This window comes from Oncorhynchus mykiss, chromosome 30, assembly GCF_013265735.2.
Source record: "Oncorhynchus mykiss isolate Arlee chromosome 30, USDA_OmykA_1.1, whole genome shotgun sequence".
In the NCBI taxonomy this organism is placed as follows: Eukaryota; Metazoa; Chordata; class Actinopteri; order Salmoniformes; family Salmonidae; genus Oncorhynchus; species Oncorhynchus mykiss.
In genome coordinates this window covers 11,242,153-11,261,726 of record NC_050570.1, presented here as the reverse complement: position 1 = coordinate 11,261,726, position 19,574 = coordinate 11,242,153, and the positions used below count along the sequence as shown (strand labels likewise).

Genomic DNA, 19,574 nt, shown 5'->3' with positions numbered 1-19,574 from the left:
CGGAGGGTCGGAGATGCAACCACTCCTCTCTATGTCTTTCTGCCTCTCTCTGCTGCGTGTAGTCCAACCAGACCGAGAATTGATGATGATGTAAATCAAGTGTTATCAAGTGTTAATCAAATGGTATGCTGCTGGGGCAGTACTGTTGATATTTAAACTCAGGTGCTCAGGCACAGGTAGACCCCTATCTGTACCACAAGGTTTCATTTACAGTTTTTACGACTACAAACTGGCGAGCTCTATGGCCACAACCATCTGTGACAATCCTAAAGAGAGAAAGAATGCTTTGAGTACAAAACTGTGGGTACATTAGAGACCATTTTCTCTGGCACGCTCAATCCTGTAGCATATCTTTCAAGTCTAATGTGACAAAAAAAATATTGGAGAATCTAAGGCTGGTGAATGTTTTTTTGAAAGACTTTGCAAACCCTAGAGGTTAGGAATCTGGGCTAGTATCCATACTGTTTCTCTCTAGCAAAACACAGAACACAGAATTGGTCTTGACCTGATCCTTAAAAACAATGTGCACACACAAACCATTGATGATAAAATGATTTTATTATTTTATAATGCTTGAAGAATTTAAAAATGTATATAGAAAACAAGGGAAAGAATGAAAATGAATTTCAGAAAATATTTTTCAAATTGCAGAGGTCACTTCTTAGCAAGGAAAACGTCAGGATCTGAAAAAAGACCCAACAAAAAGTATCACTGTTAGAATCATGTAATACTGTGTCAAACAAACTTCACTTATCAGTTGTAACATTCTCCTCTCTTACCTATGCATTCTGACTTCATTTTTTTGCGCACAAGGGGTATCAAGACTTTAGCCAAACGATTTTTCCCAGCTGCAAATATAGAGACATCTGAGAGAGAGAGAGAGAGAGAGAGAGAGAGAGAGAGAGAGAGAGAGAGAGAGAGAGAGAAAGAGAGAGACAGAGACAGAGACAGAGACAGAGAGATTAGCATTGACTATGTACAGACTAGGTGAGCATAGCCTTGCTATTGAGAAAGACTGCCGTAGGCAGACCTGGCTCTCAAGAGAAGACAAGCTATGTGATATTGCCCACAAAATGAGGTGGAAACTGAGCTGCACTTCCTAACCTCCTGACAAATGTATGACCATATTAGAGACACATATTTCCATCATATTACACAGACCCACAAAGAATTTGAAAACAAATCAAATTTTGATGAACTCCCATATTTATTTTGGTGAAATACCACAGCGTTCCATCAAAGCAGCAATATATGTGACCTTTTGCCACAAGAAAAGGGCAACCAGTGAAAAACAAACACCATTGTAAATACAACTCATATTTATGTTTATTTATTTTCCCTTTTGTACTTATAACACTGTACATAGCCATAATATGACATTTTAAATGTCTCTATTCCTTTGAAACTTTTGTGAACGTAATGTTTACTGTTAATTTGTTTATTTCACTTGTGTTTATTATCTATTTCACTTGCTTATGTTTCCCATGCCAATAAATCCATTTGAATTGAATTGAGAGAGAGACAGGGGATAAGGGGGAAGAGACTCTGGGGTTGTTGAAGATTATTAAAAATGGCTGCTCTTATACATTCTTATTGATGTGCCGATGAATCAAACTGCTCTTGCTATTACCTTTGCAGGGGGAGGGTGTCTTATTCTGCTGGGCTGGAGGGGGCTGTGCAACCCCCTGTTGGCCCACAGAGAAGATGGAGTAATCTGAGAGAGACAGAGAGACAGAGAGAGAGAGAGAGAGAGAGAGAGAGAGAGAGAGAGAGAGAGAGAGAGAGAGAGAGACAGAGATAGAGATAGAGATAGACATTGTTAAAACAATGTATATATATAATATGACAATTGTAATGTCTTTATTGTTTTGAAACTTCTGTATGTGTAATGTTTACTGTTAATTTTTATTGTTTATTTCACTTTATATATTCACTTTATATATTATCTACATCACTTGCGTTGGCACATGTTTCCCATGCCAATAAAGCCCTTGAATTTAATTGAATTGATAGATAGAAGAAAACAGAGTGAACGCGTGTGCGTGAGTTGGCGTGCGTACGCGTTTAAGAGAGAGAAAGAAAGAGATAGAGACAGAATGAGAGATATATAGAAAGAAAGAAAATGATCCAAAAGAAACATCAGCCATGTTTCCTAAAATAGACTTGAGTAAACATCAAACAGTTCTATTCCAATTGAGTACCAGAGCCTATAGTGTGCTTGTGTGCTCTGTCTGTCCGTCTGTCTGTCTGTCTGTCTGTCTGTCTGTCTGTCTGTCTGTCTGTCTGTCTGTCTGTCTGTCTGTCTGTCTGTCTGTCTGTCTGTCTGTCTGTCTGTCTGTCTGTCTGTCTGTCTGTCTGTCTGTCTGTCTGTCTGTCTGTCTGTCTGTCTGTCTGTCTGTCTGTCTGTCTGTCTGTCTGTCTGTCTGTCTGTCTGTCTCTATATCTCTCATCCTTTTTACTGACACCTCACTGTGCCATCAAATACTTTGTGAAAAGTATGTCCCTCTCTATCCCCCTTCATGTTTTACCTTTGCATTTTACTGGCTGTTGATTATACGGGTCCTTGCTCTTTAGCCCTGATGCAGTGAAAATAGAGTAATCTAAGGACAGAAAGGAATATACATGAATGGAGATTTGATAGGACAACATCACACATAATAAAAGTATAGTTAAGGCCTATAAGCTGTTTCAATGCACTAGAGGAGTACTGTGTTAATAAACTGCAGTCACACATAACTCAGTACCTTAGTGAGATACACTGCTGTTACTTAAATGTAATAGTTTTATTAGCCTCCCCATGAGGATTAAGATGGCGTCGTCTGAGTACAATGTGATGCTAAACCACCCTGAAGGAGGCTGCAAAGCCGAAACATCTGTGTACACCACCCATGATGCAGTTCAAAGACAGTACTGTGCAGCCGTCTTCATCGACCTTGCCAAGGCTTTCGACTCTGTCAATCACCATATTCTTATCGGTAGACTCAGTAGCCTCGGTTTTTCTGATGACTGCCTTGCCTGGTTCACCAACTACTTTGCAGACAGAGTTCAGTGTGTCAAATCGGAGGGCATGCTGTCCGGTCCTCTGGCAGTCTCTATGGGGGTGCCACAGGGTTCAATTCTCGGGCCGACTCTTTTCTCTGTATATATCAATGATGTTGCTCTTGCTGCGGGCGATTCCCTGATCCACCTCTACGCAGACGACACCATTCTATATACTTCCGGCCCGTCCTTGGACACTGTGCTATCTAACCTCCAAACGAGCTTCAGTGCCATGGGGCGGCAGTTCTGCCCCTGAACAGGCAGTTAACCCATAAGAATTTGTTCTTAACTGACTTGCCTAGTAAAAAATGAAAAAATACAACACTCCTTCCGTGGCCTCCAACGCTAGTAAAACCAAATGCATGCTTTTCAACCGTTCACTGCCTGCACCCGCACGCCTGACTAGCATCACCACCCTGGATGGTTCCGACCTTGAATATGTGGACATCTATAAGTACCTAGGTGTCTGGCTAGACTGTAAACTCTCCTTCCAGACTCATATCAAACATCTCCAATCAAAAATAAAATCTAGAGTCGGCTTTCTATTCCGCAACAAAGCCTCCTTCACTCACGTCGCCAAACTTACCCTAGTAAAACTGACTATCCTACCGATCCTCGACTTCGGCGATGTCATCTACAAAATTGCTTCCAACAATAAAATCTAGAGTCGGCTTTCTATTCCGCAACAAAGCCTCCTTCACTCACGTCACCAAACATACCCTAGCAAAACTGACTATCCTACCGATCAGCAAACTGGATGCAGTTTATCACAGCGCCATCCGTTTTGTCACTAAAGCACCTTATACCACCCACCACTGCGACCTGTATGCTCTAGTCGGCTGCCTCGCTACATATTCGTCGCCAGACCCACTGGCTCCAGGTCATCTACAAGTCCATGCTGGGTAAAGCTCCGCCTTATCTCAGTTCACTGGTCACGATGGCAACAACCACCCGTAGCACACGCTCCAGCAGGTGTATCTCACCTCATTTTCGTTCCAGCCTTTCATTCCAGTTCTCTGCTGCCTATGACTGGAATGAATTGCAAAAATCGCTGAAGTTGGAGACTTTTATCTCCCTCACCAACTTCAAACATCTGCTATCTGAGCAGCTAACCGATCGCTGCAGCTGTACATAGTCTATCGATAAATAGCCTACCCATTTTTACCTACCTCATCCCCATACTGTTTTTATTTATTTACTTTTCTGCTCTTTTGCACACCAATATCTCTACCTGTACATGACCATCTGATCATTTATCACTCCAGTGTTAATCTGCAAAATTGTAATTATTCGCATAGCTCCTCATGCCTTTTGCACACAATGTATATAGACTCTCTTTTTTTTCTACTGTGTTATTGACTTGTTAATTGTTTACTCCATGTGTAACTCTGTGTTGTCTGTTCACACTGCTATGCTTTATCTTGGCCAGGTCGCAGTTGCAAATGAGAACTTGTTCTCAACTAGCCTACCTGGTTAAATAAAGGTGAAATAAAAAAAACAAAAATAAATAAATAAAAAACTTTCCCTGGTCCTACCTATACACTGTGGTTGTCTGGTGTGTTTGCTTGTCCCTTTCTGATTCTCTACACTGTCCAGGTGATCCTGAAGGGCCTTCTCATTCCTCAGCCTGCGCTGCTCTTCTTTAGACTCTTTGTCCATGTCTTTATCTCTCCTATCCTTCTGACCAGGCCCCCGTCTCCCCTCTTCCACCATCCTCTCATATTTTTCCATAATGAGCTCTGAATCTGTCTTTGGCTCTGTCACTTTGTCATTCCCATCTTTCTTTTGGACAATCTCACTTTTATTACTCACTTTGGCCTGCTGAACCGGGGGGACCTTGGCCATGCCTGAGAGAGAGAGAGACAGAGAGACAGAGAGACAGAGACAGACATACAGACAGACAGACAGACAGACAGACAGACAGACAGACAGACAGACAGACAGAGAGACAGAGATAGATAGAGGAAAACAGTGAACACGTGTGTGTGCGTGCGTACGCGTTTAAGAGAGAGAAAGAGAGAGATAGAGACAGAGTGAGAGATATATAGAAAGAAAGAAAATGATCCAAAACAAACATCAGCCATGTTTCCTAAAATAGACTTGAGTAAACATCAAACAGTTCTATTCCAATTGAGTACCAGAGCCTATAGTGTGCTTGTGTGCTCTGTCTGTCTGTCTGTCTGTCTGTCTGTCTGTCTGTCTGTCTGTCTGTCTGTCTGTCTGTCTGTCTGTCTGTCTGTCTGTCTGCCTGCCTGCCTGCCTGCCTGCCTGTCTGCCTGTCTGTCTGTCTGTCTGTCTGTCTGTCTGTCTGTCTGTCTGTCTGTCTGTCTGTCTGCCTGCCTGCCTGCCTGCCTGTCTGCCTGTCTGTCTGTCTGTCTGTCTGTCTGTCTGTCTGTCTGTCTGTCTGTCTGTCTGTCTGTCTGTCTGTCTGTCTGTCTGTCTGTCTGTCTGTCTCTATATCTCTCATCCTTTTTACTGACACCTCACTGTGCCATCAAATACTTTGTGAAAAGTATGTCCCTCTCTATCCCCCTTCATTTTTTACCTTTGCATTTTACTGGCTGTTGATTATACGGGTCCTTGCTCTTTAGCCCTGATGCAGTGAAAATAGAGTAATCTAAGGACAGAAAGGAATATACATGAATGGAGATTTGATAGGACAACAACACACATAATAAAAGTATAGTTAAGGCCTATAAGCTGGTTCAATGCACTAGAGGAGTACTGTGTTTAAAAACTGCAGTCACACATAACTCAGTACCTTAGTGAGATACAATGATGTTACTTAAATGTAATAGTTTTATTAGCCTATCTCTCTCTCTCTCTCTCTCTCTCTCTCTCTCTCTCTCTCTCTCTCTCTCTCTCTCTCTCTCTCTCTCTCTCTCTCTCTCTCTCTCTCTCTCTCTCTCTCTCTCTCTCTCTCTCTCTCTCTCTCTCTCTCTCTCTCTCTCACCTTTGCATTTTGCTGGCTGGTCCTTTTTCTTCTCTTGGTTTATGATGTCTCTCTCAGCTGTATTTGCATCATGTTGGACTTGAGTACACACTTTCTTTTCCTCAATGTCCACGCTCCACTTTGTCCATTCGTCTTTACCTATGAACTCATTGTCACTATCCATTGTTCCCTCACTGTCATAGTCACTCTCTGACCAGTCAATGTCCAGGTCCTGTTCACCTTTGACCTTTGCTGCCTGGTCTGTCTGAGTGTTCTGAGTCTGTCCTCCAGCTGCAGCAAACACAGACAAGAGAAGAGAGAGAAAGTACATTACTGGACAGACATAACACCTTGAACATGCTTTCAAACTAGCTCAGCACACATTATTGTAATTCCACTGACTGCCTTCTTACCTCCGCACGTTGCTGGTTGGTCTGCTTCCTCATCAATCTCAAAATCAGCTGTAATTTCCTCAATCTCACTGTCACTCTCTGACCAGTCATTATCCAGGTCCTTTTCACCTTTGACCTTTGCTGAGTCCTGAGTCTTTCCTCCGGCTGCAGCAAACACAGACAAATCTGACAAGAAAAGAGAGAGAATGGACATTAATACACACAGAAAAACAGAAATAAGAGAAGCGCCTTGAACATGCTAATAAGCTATCTCAACATTCAACATTGTATCAATATGTTATAATCCAGGTCCCAGTTTCCCAAAAGCATCATAAGGATATGTTAATCATTAGAACCTTCATAGGAGCATTGTTAAATCTCAGAGCTGTTTCCCAAAACCATAATTAGTCAAGTTGCAGTTGAAAATGCTGCCTCAGACCACTCGTAGTTCAGCTAAGTGCTTTGTTAAATGCTTTTTTTGCCCTTCCGCATTACCTCTATGCAGAAGATCTCCCCTAAATATAGAAACAAGACGTTTATCTGTCTCTCTGTGACTGATGGTAACTTCGGCATGAAGTTGACTACAAATAAACACTTGTCAATTTCTTGGCAATTCAACAAGCGAAGTTCAGTAGGCTACACAGGCCTGTATTTCAATCATATTAAAATCTATTTAATCTTCAGTCAATTGACTTCTATTTGTAGACTTTACGGTCTGTAATTTTTGCCTCAATATATATTTCATGATGTTTAACTACATGTGCCAAATGAATCTGTGATTTAGTGCATTATTATAGGGTAAGCATCAGAATAAGCTGCCTCAATATTTTGCAGCCATGAGGTGGTAATAGCTCTCTAGGAGCTGATCCGTCATCAGTATTGTGGAATAATTCTAATGTTAAGGTAAGATTTTAATGGAGAAATCTGATCAAAGAGCAGCCCTACCTTTCTTTCAATCAATATCGACACCTTCTCCAACAATGCACTTAGTGAACGTTCTCTCTGCGTGGTGTTTTGTTGAAACGCATGTGACATCTTCGGCCGTTATAAGAAAGCTGCATCACTTAAACACTAGTAAGCTTCAGTTCCATCGCTATCGGAAAACCGGGCTTTGGTCTTTACCTTTACACTTTGCTGGCTGCTCCTCCTGAGGGTTCAGAGTCTTTGACTCAGCTGCAGCAACCAAGGAGACATCTAACAAGAAATAGGAAAATGAAGGATATTAATACCAACAGTGGGGGAGGGGGGTGCAGTTGTATAACACTTTCAATGTACAAAAGAACTGTAAACTAAGATGACCTTTGCACTGGGTCTGTTTGACCTCAGCACCAGCCAAGAAGATGGAGGAATCTGGAGGAGAGGGAGGTGGTATACAGACAGTGTAAGTGAAAGTGTTGAAACTACCCTCACATATCACACTTTATTCTCTGTCTATCCCCTTTTTACCTTTGAGCTTTGCTGGTTGATTCTTGTCAGGGTCCTGAATCTTAACCTCCTCAGCAATAGAGATGGAGTAATCTGACATTTGAATAAAATGGTGTGTGAAAATGTGGGTGAAAAGGTAAGTGTTAATGATTTCATGGGAGTTTCCTACAATTACAAATTATTAGTGATGATTTTCACATGCTGTCAAACAAGATCAGCACTCCTCATTGTAATTCCACTGACTGCCTTCTTACCTCCGCACTTTGCTGGTTGGTCTGTTTCCTCATCAATCTCAAAATCAGCTGTAATTTCCTCAATCTCACTGTCACTCTCTGACCAGTCATTATCCAGGTCCATTTCACCTTTGACCTTTGCTGAGTCCTGAGTCTTTCCTACAGCTGCAGCAAACACAGACAAATCTGACAAGAAAAGAGAGAGAATGGACATTAATACACACAGAAAAACAGAAATAAGAGAAGCGCCTTGAACATGCTAATAAACTATCTCAGCATTCAACATTGTATCAATATGTTATATTCCAGGTCGCAGTTTCCCAAAAGCATCATAAGGATATGTTAATCATTAGAACCTACATAGGAGCATTGTTAAATGTCAGAGCTGTTTCCCAAAACCATAATTAGTCAAGTTGCAGTTGAAAATGCTGCCTCAGACCACTCGTAGTTCAGCTAAGTGCTTTGTTAAATGCTTTTTTTGCCCTTCCGCATCACCTTCTATGCAGAAGATCTCCCCTAAATATAGAAACAAGACGTTTATCTGTCTCTCTGTGACTGACGATAACTTCGGCATGAAGTTGACTACAAATAAACACTTGTCAATGTCTTGGCAATTCAACAAGCGAAGTTCAGTAGGCTACACAGGCCTGTATTTCAATCATATTAAAATATATTTAATCTTCAGTCAATTGACTTCTATTTGTAGACTTTACAGTCTGTAATTTTTGCCTCAATATATATTTCATGATGTTTAACTACATGTGCCAAATGTATCTGTGATTTAGTGCATTATTATAGGGTAAGCATCAGAATAAGCCGCCTCAATATTTAAGCCGCCTCTATTAAGCCGCCTCTATTACTACCTCAATGCAGCCTTGAGGTAGTAATAGCTTTCTGGGAGCTGATCCGTCATCAGTATTGTGGAATAATTCTAATGTTAAAGTAAGATTTGAATGGAGAAATCTGATCAAAGAGCAGCCCTGCCTTTCTTTCAATCAATATCGACACCTTCTCCAACAATGCACTTAGTGAACGTTCTCTCTGCGTGGTGTTTTGTTGAAACGCATGTGACATCTTCGGCCGTTATAAGAAAGCTGCATCACTTAAACACTAGTAAGCTTCAGTTCCATCGCTATCGGGAAACCGGGCTTTGGTCTTTACCTTTACACTTTGCTGGCTGCTCCTCCTGAGGTTTCAGAGTCTTTGACTCAGCTGCAGCAACCAAGGAGACATCTAACAAGAAATAGGAAAATGATGGATATTAATACCAACAGTGGGGGGGGGGGGGGGGGGGGGTGCAGTTGTATAACACTTTCAATGTACAAAAGAACTGTAAACTAAGATGACCTTTGCACTGGGTCTGTTTGACCTCAGCACCAGCCAAGAAGATGGAGGAATCTGGAGGAGAGGGAGGTGGTATACAGACAGTGTAAGTGAAAGTGTTGAAACTACCCTCACATATCACACTTTATTCTCTGTCTATCCCCTTTTTACCTTTGAGCTTTGCTGGTTGATTCTTGTCAGGGTCCTGAATCTTAACCTCCTCTGCAATAGAGATGGAGTAATCTGACATTTGAATAAAATGGTGTGTGAAAATGTGGGTGAAAAGGTAAGTGTTAATGATTTCATGGGAGTTTCCTACAATTATAAAATATTAGTGATGATTTTCACATGCTGTCAAACAAGATCAGCACTCCTCATTGTAATTCCACTGACTGCCTTCTTACCTCCGCACTTTGCTGGTTGGTCTGTTTCCTCATCAATCTCAAAATCAGCTGTAATTTCCTCAATCTCACTGTCACTCTCTGACCAGTCATTATCCAGGTCCATTTCACCTTTGACCTTTGCTGAGTCCTGAGTCTTTCCTACAGCTGCAGCAAACACAGACAAATCTGACAAGAAAAGAGAGAGAATGGACATTAATACACACAGAAAAACAGAAATAAGAGAAGCGCCTTGAACATGCTAATAAACTATCTCAGCATTCAACATTGTATCAATATGTTATAATCCAGGTCGCAGTTTCCCAAAAGCATCATAAGGATATGTTAATCATTAGAACCTACATAGGAGCATTGTTAAATGTCAGAGCTGTTTCCCAAAACCATAATTAGTCAAGTTGCAGTTGAAAATGCTGCCTCAGACCACTCGTAGTTCAGCTAAGTGCTTTGTTAAATGCTTTTTTTGCCCTTCCGCATCACCTTCTACGCAGAAGATCTCCCCTAAATATAGAAACAAGACGTTTATCTGTCTCTCTGTGACTGACGATAACTTCGGCATGAAGTTGACTACAAATAAACACTTGTCAATGTCTTGGCAATTCAACAAGCGAAGTTCAGTAGGCTACACAGGCCTGTATTTCAATCATATTAAAATATATTTAATCTTCAGTCAATTGACTTCTATTTGTAGACTTTACAGTCTGTAATTTTTGCCTCAATATATATTTCATGATGTTTAACTACATGTGCCAAATGTATCTGTGATTTAGTGCATTATTATAGGGTAAGCATCAGAATAAGCCGCCTCAATATTTTGCAGCCTTGAGGTAGTAATAGCTTTCTGGGAGCTGATCCGTCATCAGTATTGTGGAATAATTCTAATGTTAAAGTAAGATTTGAATGGAGAAATCTGATCAAAGAGCAGCCCTGCCTTTCTTTCAATCAATATCGACACCTTCTCCAACAATGCACTTAGTGAACGTTCTCTCTGCGTGGTGTTTTGTTGAAACGCATGTGACATCTTCGGCCGTTATAAGAAAGCTGCATCACTTAAACACTAGTAAGCTTCAGTTCCATCGCTATCGGGAAACCGGGCTTTGGTCTTTACCTTTACACTTTGCTGGCTGCTCCTCCTGAGGGTTCAGAGTCTTTGACTCAGCTGCAGCAACCAAGGAGACATCTAACAAGAAATAGGAAAATGATGGATATTAATACCAACAGTGGGGGGGGGGGGGGGGGGGGGGTGCAGTTGTATAACACTTTCAATGTACAAAAGAACTGTAAACTAAGATGACCTTTGCACTGGGTCTGTTTGACCTCAGCACCAGCCAAGAAGATGGAGGAATCTGGAGGAGAGGGAGGTGGTATACAGACAGTGTAAGTGAAAGTGTTGAAACTACCCTCACATATCACACTTTATTCTCTGTCTATCCCCTTTTTACCTTTGAGCTTTGCTGGTTGATTCTTGTCAGGGTCCTGAATCTTAACCTCCTCTGCAATAGAGATGGAGTAATCTGACATTTGAATAAAATGGTGTGTGAAAATGTGGGTGAAAAGGTAAGTGTTAATGATTTCATGGGAGTTTCCTACAATTATAAAATATTAGTGATGATTTTCACATGCTGTCAAACAAGATCAGCACTCCTCATTGTAATTCCACTGACTGTCTTCTTACCTCCGCACGTTGCTGGTTGGTCTGTTTCCTCATCAATCTCAAAATCAGCTGTAATTTCCTCAATCTCACTGTCACTCTCTGACCAGTCATTATCCAGGTCCATTTCACCTTTGACCTTTGCTGAGTCCTGAGTCTTTCCTACAGCTGCAGCAAACACAGACAAATCTGACAAGAAAAGAGAGAGAATGGACATTAATACACACAGAAAAACAGAAATAAGAGAAGCGCCTTGAACATGCTAATAAACTATCTCAGCATTCAACATTGTATCAATATGTTATAATCCAGGTCGCAGTTTCCCAAAAGCATCATAAGGATATGTTAATCATTAGAACCTACATAGGAGCATTGTTAAATGTCAGAGCTGTTTCCCAAAACCATAATTAGTCAAGTTGCAGTTGAAAATGCTGCCTCAGACCACTTGTAGTTCAGCTAAGTGCTTTGTTAAATGCTTTTTTTGCCCTTCGGCATTACCTTCTACACAGAAGATCTCCCCTAAACATAGAAACAAGACGTTTATCTGTCTCTCTGTGACTGACGATAACTTCGGCATGAAGTTGACTACAAATAAACACTTGTCAATGTCTTGGCAATTCAACAAGCGAAGTTCAGTAGGCTACACAGGCCTGTATTTCAATCATATTAAAATCTATTTAATCTTCGGTCAATTGACTTCTATTTGTAGACTTTACGGTCTGTAATTTTTGCCTCAATATATATTTCATGATGTTTAACTACATGTGCCAAATGTATCTGTGATTTAGTGCATTATTATAGGGTAAGCATCAGAATAAGCCGCCTCAATATTTTGCAGCCTTGAGGTAGTAATAGCTTTCTGGGAGCTGATCCGTCATCAGTATTGTGGAATAATTCTAATGTTAAAGTAAGATTTGAATGGAGAAATCTGATCAAAGAGCAGCCCTGCCTTTCTTTCAATCAATATCGACACCTTCTCCAACAATGCACTTAGTGAACGTTCTCTCTGCGTGGTGTTTTGTTGAAACGCATGTGACATCTTCGGCCGTTATAAGAAAGCTGCATCACTTAAACACTAGTAAGCTTCAGTTCCATCGCTATCGGGAAACCGGGCTTTGGTCTTTACCTTTACACTTTGCTGGCTGCTCCTCCTGAGGGTTCAGAGTCTTTGACTCAGCTGCAGCAACCAAGGAGACATCTAACAAGAAATAGGAAAATTATGGATATTAATACCAACAGTGGGGGGGGGGGGGGGGTGCAGTTGTATAACACTTTCAATGTACAAAAGAACTGTAAACTAAGATGACCTTTGCACTGGGTCTGTTTGACCTCAGCACCAGCCAAGAAGATGGAGGAATCTGGAGGAGAGGGAGGTGGTATACAGACAGTGTAAGTGAAAGTGTTGAAACTACCCTCACATATCACACTTTATTCTCTGTCTATCCCCTTTTTACCTTTGAGCTTTGCTGGTTGATTCTTGTCAGGGTCCTGAATCTTAACCTCCTCTGCAATAGAGATGGAGTAATCTGACATTTGAATAAAATGGTGTGTGAAAATGTGGGTGAAAAGGTAAGTGTTAATGATTTCATGGGAGTTTCCTACAATTATAAAATATTAGTGATGATTTTCACATGCTGTCAAACAAGATCAGCACTCCTCATTGTAATTCCACTGACTGTCTTCTTACCTCCGCACGTTGCTGGTTGGTCTGTTTCCTCATCAATCTCAAAATCAGCTGTAATTTCCTCAGTCTCACTGTCACTCTCTGACCAGTCATTGTCCAGGTCCATTTCACCTTTGACCTTTGCTGCCTGGTCTGTCTGAGTGTTGTTAGTCTTTCCTTCAACTGCTAGTTGATCCTCGTCTGGGCCCTGAATCTTAACCATTGCCGCTGCAAAAATTGAAAAATCTGAAAGAGATGACAAATGTTTGAAAAGGTAAGTGTCATTGATATCGGTGGAGTTCTCTACATTTAATGACAGATCAGTGATCATTTACATATGTTGTCAAACAACAACTTTACCTTTGCATGTTTCCGATTGGTCTTCCTGAGGATGCTGAGTCTCTCCCTCTGCTCCAGCAAGTATCCTGTCCTCCTTCTTCTCCTCCTGACTCTCTAACTGTCCTGTGTCCTTTTGGTCATCCTTTTCTTTCTCTTGGTTGGATTTGACCCTCTCACTGTCATTGCTATCTGACCCCTTTCCAGGAGCCAAAGTGAGCTCGTCAGATTCTGTCGCTCCATTGGTTTTGTATGTCTCTGTGTATTGGCTTTGAACCTCTTTTCTCTCAACCTCCTCTCTCTTTGTGTTGCTTTGGGTTGTTTTCTCTTTCTCAACGTTGTTGTCCGTATTGTCTTTGTCAACCATGCCTTTCTTCATGTTTGGTTTCCCACTCTTATCATCCTCACATTCACTTCTTATCACATTTCTTACTGTTCTCTCATCACTCTCAATATCTGTCTTATCTTCAACCTCCTCCTCCTCATCCGTTTCCTTTATTTCTTCACTAATGTCCTCAGTGTCACTGTCGATTATTTCCTCAATCTCACTGTAGTCACTCTTTGACCAGTCTATATCACCTGCCAGGTCATTTTGAACTTTGACTTTTCCTGGTTGATCATTCTGACAGTAATTTGAAGCTACCTTCTCCTCAACAAGCATATTTTTATGTCCATCCTTTTGTTTCATCTCAGTGAAACCATCATCATCATCATCACTACTGTTACATTTTTCCTCAGTCAGGAGTGCTTCCATCGTTTCATTCTTCTCTTTGTCTGTCTTCTTCTGGTGTGCTTTGGCACTTTTACCGTCATCACAATCTGAACATTCTGAATCACTTCTGTGTTTCGGACATTCATGACTTCCAACGTGAAATTCCCACACATCCAAGGCTGTCTTGTTCAGCTCTTTCATCCTCACTGTGTCTTCCACCCTCTTTATTTCCTCCTTCTCCTCCTCCATCGTGGTCTTCTCTGCATGCTGTCTTTCCATCTTTTTCATCCTCTCCTCCAACTCTCTCATTTTTCCAAACATTTCATTCTTCATGTCTTCCAGTTTCCTCATTTTCATTTCCTCCTCGTGCTTTCTTTTCTCTTCTCTAATCTGACTCTCGAGATCTCTCTTCCTGTCCTCCTCCCTCTCCTCCAGCTCTCTCATTTGTTTCTCCATATGTGTCATATTTTCTTCTGCAATCTGTCTCTGCCTCTTTTCTTTCATTAGGTCCTCTTCCAGTTTCCTCATTTTCATTTCCTCCTCATGCTTTCTTTCCTCTTCTCTTTTTCTCATATCTTCTCTAAGCTGACTCTCAAGTTCTCTCTTCCTCTCCCCCTCCCTCTCCATCATTTGTTTCTCCATGTGTGTCAAATTTTCTTCTGCATTCTGTCTCTGTCTCTTTTCTTTCAGGAGCTCTCTCCTGTCTCCTTCCCTTGCTTCCTTCACACACTTTTCTCTCATATTATTTTCATCTTCCTTTCTCTCTTCCAGGTTTCTTCTCTTTCCATCACTCAGTGTCTCTGTCAGACTGGCTTGCTTTTTCAGCATCTGTTGTTCTTCTCCCATCTTTCTCTTTCCTTCTTCCACCTTTCTCTTTGTCTTCCTTTCTGCTTTCATCCATGCCTCTTCCTTTCGGATGTCTTCTTCCTTCCTGGAAAACTCTTTCCATTCCTCCACTCTCTTATTTTCAAATATCTTCCACTCATCTCTCTCCTCCTGTCTCTTCTTCTGGAGCTCCATCTGTTTCTCTACCTTCTGCCTCTCAGATTTCTCCCTGAACCTCCTCATTTCCTCCTCCATCTCTCTCTCCCTTTCCCTCATTCTAATATCCATTAACAGCAACTCTTCATCCTTCATTTGATTTATTTTTGCATGCTCCTTCTTCTCCTCCCTCTTCATCCTCTCAAGTCTGTCCCTCTCCACCTCCTTCAACACCTTCTCTCTATTCATCTCCAGATGCTGGTAATCCTGCTGTTGTCTCTCTTCTACATACATCTCCGTCTTCTGTCTCGCTATCCGTCTCGTCTCCTCCATACAGGCCCATTGCTTTAGCAGGCCTACCTCTTTCCTTAGCAGGCCCACCTCAACATGCCAGTCGCTCTGACCAATACTGTGCACTTCCATAACGAATGAGCTCTAAAAGAGAGTTCGTAAATGTTAGCATCCTACAGGATGCTGCTAAAGGAAAACAAATCCTTAAACAACCTAAAGACGGCATCGGCATCAAAAGGCATCAAGCAAGTCACTTATTTTAACAGTTCATTATAGCCATTCAAACTACTATTAAAGCATTTAACCTATGCGGTGTCTTTCATCAATGCCTACATTTCTAGTGCCTCTAATAGTTCCTCTAATACATTATCTTGCATCTCACCGTAAGACAGCCCTGTATCCAAATTTATAAAGCTGTGACCAACCAATTATGCAAACTTCTCTTTATACTACATATTTTGTGTAAATCTTTTCTAAATGTTTATAGTATAGTACACTATGCTGTTAAATGTGTTTTAAGACATTACTAATCAATTGAAACTCCTCAGTAATCAAGCTCAGGTTTGGTAATCCAGATTATACAGTTATCAGTTTAGATAAATTAATGCAAACCAATCTTTAACCAAAAAAATATTAATTTAAACATAATCATATGTGCCTAAAACCGTCCTCTCCATTATAGTAGATTCACCATAACTTTTGGAAAAATGTATAAACATGACTTACCAATATGATGACCTTCCCCAACTAACCTTCTCTCGGAATGTTCTCCCACCTAAGATTCTAGCCTAATAGCAAGAGGATTCTATCTTCTTATGACCGCATGATCCATTATGACATCACTCTAAGAACGCAATTACTCATCCTCAATGCTTCACTGTGTGCAACTACAGACTCCAAGTTCATTGTTTTATTTATTTCACCTTTATTTAACCAGGTAGGCCAGTTGAGAACAAGTTATCATTTACAACTGCAACCTGGCCAAGATAAAGCTAGCAGTGCGACAAAAACAACAACACGAGTTACACATAAACAAACGTACAAATCAGATATTTTTACATTCGATATTTTACAGGTCAAAATACCATTTAGTGAAAAAAAGATCAGAATTGGGCTGCCTGTGTAAACTGAGCCATAGTACGACATCCCTTGTCACCTGACATTCAGACGAGGAGCAAACATAGAGACAGGGGTCTCCTCTTTGTGTCTGTGGCATTATAGCGTCTAACAGCATTGGCAGTGCCATTGAGGCTATCTCCATTTTGAAGTAGTAATTTTTCTTCTTCACGATTCAAGATGACCGTTGGACATGACTACAACAAGTTCACCAGGAAAGATCAGCCAATGAAGTGGAATCCCACCCAGTTGACTACATTGAAATGGTGGAAGCCCTCAATGGCACTACCCATGCTAATACGGACTTTTAGCCTCGATCATTCTCCTATGGGAGCAAAGCATATCCACATGGCGACGTATGGAATGTGCTTACGTTTGACATTTGAGTAATTTACTGTATGTCTGCCTCTATCTATCTGTCTGTCTGTCTGTCTGTCTGTCTGTCTGTCTGTCTGTCTGTCTGTCTGTCTGTCTGTCTGTCTGTCTGTCTGTCTGTCTGTCTGTCTCTATATCTCTCATCCTTTTTACTGACACCTCACTGTGCCATCAAATACTTTGTGAAAAGTCTGTCCCTCTCTATCCCCCTTCATGTTTTACCTTTGCATTTTACTGGCTGTTGATCATACCGGTCCTTGCTCTTTAGCCCTGACGCAGTGAAAATAGAGTAATCTAAGGACAGAAAGGAATATACATGAATGGAGATTTGATAGGACAACAACACACATAATAAAAGTATAGTTAAGGCCTATAAGCTGTTTCAATGCACTAGAGGAGTACTGTGTTAATAAACTGCAGTCACACATAACTCAGTACCTTAGTGAGATACAATTCTGTTACTTAAATGTAATAGTTTTATTAGCCTCCCAATGAGGATTAAGATGGCGTCGTCTGAGTACAATGTGATGCTAAACCACCCTGAAGGAGGCTGCAAAGCCGAAACATCTGTGTACGCCATCCCTGATGCAGTTCAAATGTATTTATTTTTACTTATTTTAATTTACGGGTTTTACGCACCAACATAACTTTTGGGAGAGAGCAATGGTGCTCTTCGCTATTAAACCACAGAGAATGAAATGTTTTCTGTTTGAGTCCCCTGTCACTTTGCCTGGTCCTACCTATACACTGTGGTTGTCTGGTCTGTTTGCTTGTCCCTTCCTGATTCTCTACACTGTCCAGGTGGTCCTGAAGGGCCTTCTCATTCCTCAGCCTGCGCTGCTCTTCTTTAGACTCTTTGGCCATGTCTCCATCTCTCCTATCCTTCTGACCAGGCCCCCGTCTCCCCTCTTCCACCATCCTCTCATATTTTTCAATAATGAGCTCTGCATCTGTCTTTGGCTCTGTCACTTTGTCATTCCCATCTTTCTTTTGGACAATCTCACTTGTATTACTCACTTTGGTCTGCTGAACCAGGGGGACCTTGGCCATGCCTGAGAGAGCGAGAGACAGAGATACACAGAGAGAGAGAGAGAGAGAGAGAGGATGGGAGGTAGGGACTATAAGTGTCTTTTAGGAGGTGAAGCCACATCTTGAATTTCCACACTGTCTGACCTGGACACTTTTTAATGAAGGCTAGAATAAAGGATGAGTCTGGTGTGGTTCTCTCACTGTGAGATGAAAGGATGAGTCTGGTGTGGTTCTCTCACTATGAGATGAAAAGATGAGTCTGGTGTGGTTCGCTCACTATGAGATGAAATGATGAGTCTGGTGTGGTTCTCTCACTATGAGATGAAAGGACGAGTCTGGTGTGGTTCTCTCATAGTGAGATGAAAGGATGAGTCTGGTGTGGTTCTCTCACTATGAGATGAAAGGATGAGTCTGGTGTGGTTCTCTCACTATGAGATGAAAGGATGAGTCTGATGTGGTTCTCTCACTATGAGATATGTTAGTATATGATGGTTTGCTAGAGTGTAGACTACCTGTGTTGCTGCTGCCCTGACACACACGTGCAACTCCCGACTGAAGAAGGGGTGGACATGGGTCGGAGGGTCGGAGATGCAACCACTCCTCTCTATGTCTTTCTGCCTCTCTCTGCTGCGTGTAGTCCAACCAGACCGAGAATTGATGATGATGTAAATCAAGTGTTATCAAGTGTTAATCAAATGGTATGCTGCTGGGGCAGTACTGTTGATATGTAAACTAAGCTGCTCAGACACAGGTAGACCCCTATCTGTACCAGAAGGTTTCATTTACAGTTTTTACGACTACAAACTTGCGAGCTCTATGGCCACAACCATCTGTGACAATCTAAAGAGAGAAAGAATGCTTTGAGTACAAAACTGTGGGTACATTAGAGACCATTTTCTCCGGCACGCTCAATTCTGTTAGCATATCTTTCAAGTCTAATGTGACAAAAAAAATATTGGAGAATCTAAGGCTGAATGTTTTTTTGAAAGACTTTGCAAACCCTGGAGGTTAGGAATCTGGGCTAGTATCCATACTGTTTCTCTCTAGCAAATCACAGAACACAGAATTGGTCTTGACCTGACCCTTAAAAACAATGTACACACACAAACTATTGATGATAAAATGATTTTATTATTTTATAATGCTTGAATAATTTAAAAATGTATATAGAAAACAAGGGAAAGAATGAAAATGAATTTCAGAAAATATTTTTCAAATTGCAGAGGTCACTTCTTAGCAAGGAGAGTTTTTGAGTTTTAAATAATCTTTATGGGGTCTGGGGTTTCACCACACAATAAATACTCATGCAAAACCACAGTTTTAAAAACACAATTCCAATTCCTCCTCCACAGTAACTAAACACAACAGCCTCTGAATACCCCATATACTCAAAAACAGATCAATATTGTTTACAAGTTTATAATAGGCAAACTCAACCAAGCATTCCCACCACCTCCACAGACCCCTGTCCCCGAATACTGTTCTTTCGGGTCTTCCATATCGCTCATTTTTCTGCCCCTAACACAAAATGAACTTCTTCGATATAGGGGGTTCTCTTTTAATTTTTGGATAAAAAAACGGTCCCGTTTTAAACAAGATATTTTGTCACGAAAAGATGCTTGACTATGCATATAATTGACAGCTTTGCAAATAAAACACTCTGACGTTTCCAAAACTG

General features: G+C 41.1%; 1 protein-coding gene and 2 long non-coding RNA genes across 3 annotated transcripts; all 3 read right to left on the bottom strand.

Annotated features, from left to right (window-relative positions):
* Positions 1 to 543: 543 nt before the first annotated feature.
* LOC110521314 lies at positions 544 to 1,716 on the bottom strand. The gene is made up of 3 exons (XR_002473117.1): positions 1,631 to 1,716; positions 780 to 866; positions 544 to 683 (listed from the first exon to the last, which is right to left on the bottom strand). It is a non-coding gene; the product is annotated as an uncharacterized LOC110521314 (long non-coding RNA).
* Positions 1,717 to 7,485: 5,769 nt separating this feature from the next.
* LOC118945779 lies at positions 7,486 to 7,913 on the bottom strand. The gene is made up of 3 exons (XR_005040878.1): positions 7,810 to 7,913; positions 7,663 to 7,713; positions 7,486 to 7,557 (listed from the first exon to the last, which is right to left on the bottom strand). It is a non-coding gene; the product is annotated as an uncharacterized LOC118945779 (long non-coding RNA).
* An 87-nt stretch (positions 7,914 to 8,000) lies between these two features.
* On the bottom strand, positions 8,001 to 13,271 carry LOC118945803. The gene is made up of 11 exons (XM_036969161.1): positions 12,848 to 13,271; positions 12,701 to 12,751; positions 12,520 to 12,591; positions 11,418 to 11,582; positions 11,185 to 11,235; positions 11,038 to 11,088; positions 10,851 to 10,922; positions 9,516 to 9,913; positions 9,369 to 9,419; positions 9,183 to 9,254; positions 8,001 to 8,207 (listed from the first exon to the last, which is right to left on the bottom strand). Exons 1-8 carry the CDS (start codon positions 12,924 to 12,926, stop codon positions 9,699 to 9,701), a joined length of 756 nt encoding a protein of 251 aa, XP_036825056.1. The 5' UTR covers positions 12,927 to 13,271; the 3' UTR covers positions 8,001 to 8,207; positions 9,183 to 9,254; positions 9,369 to 9,419; positions 9,516 to 9,698.
* Between the last annotated feature and the right edge of the window lie 6,303 nt (positions 13,272 to 19,574).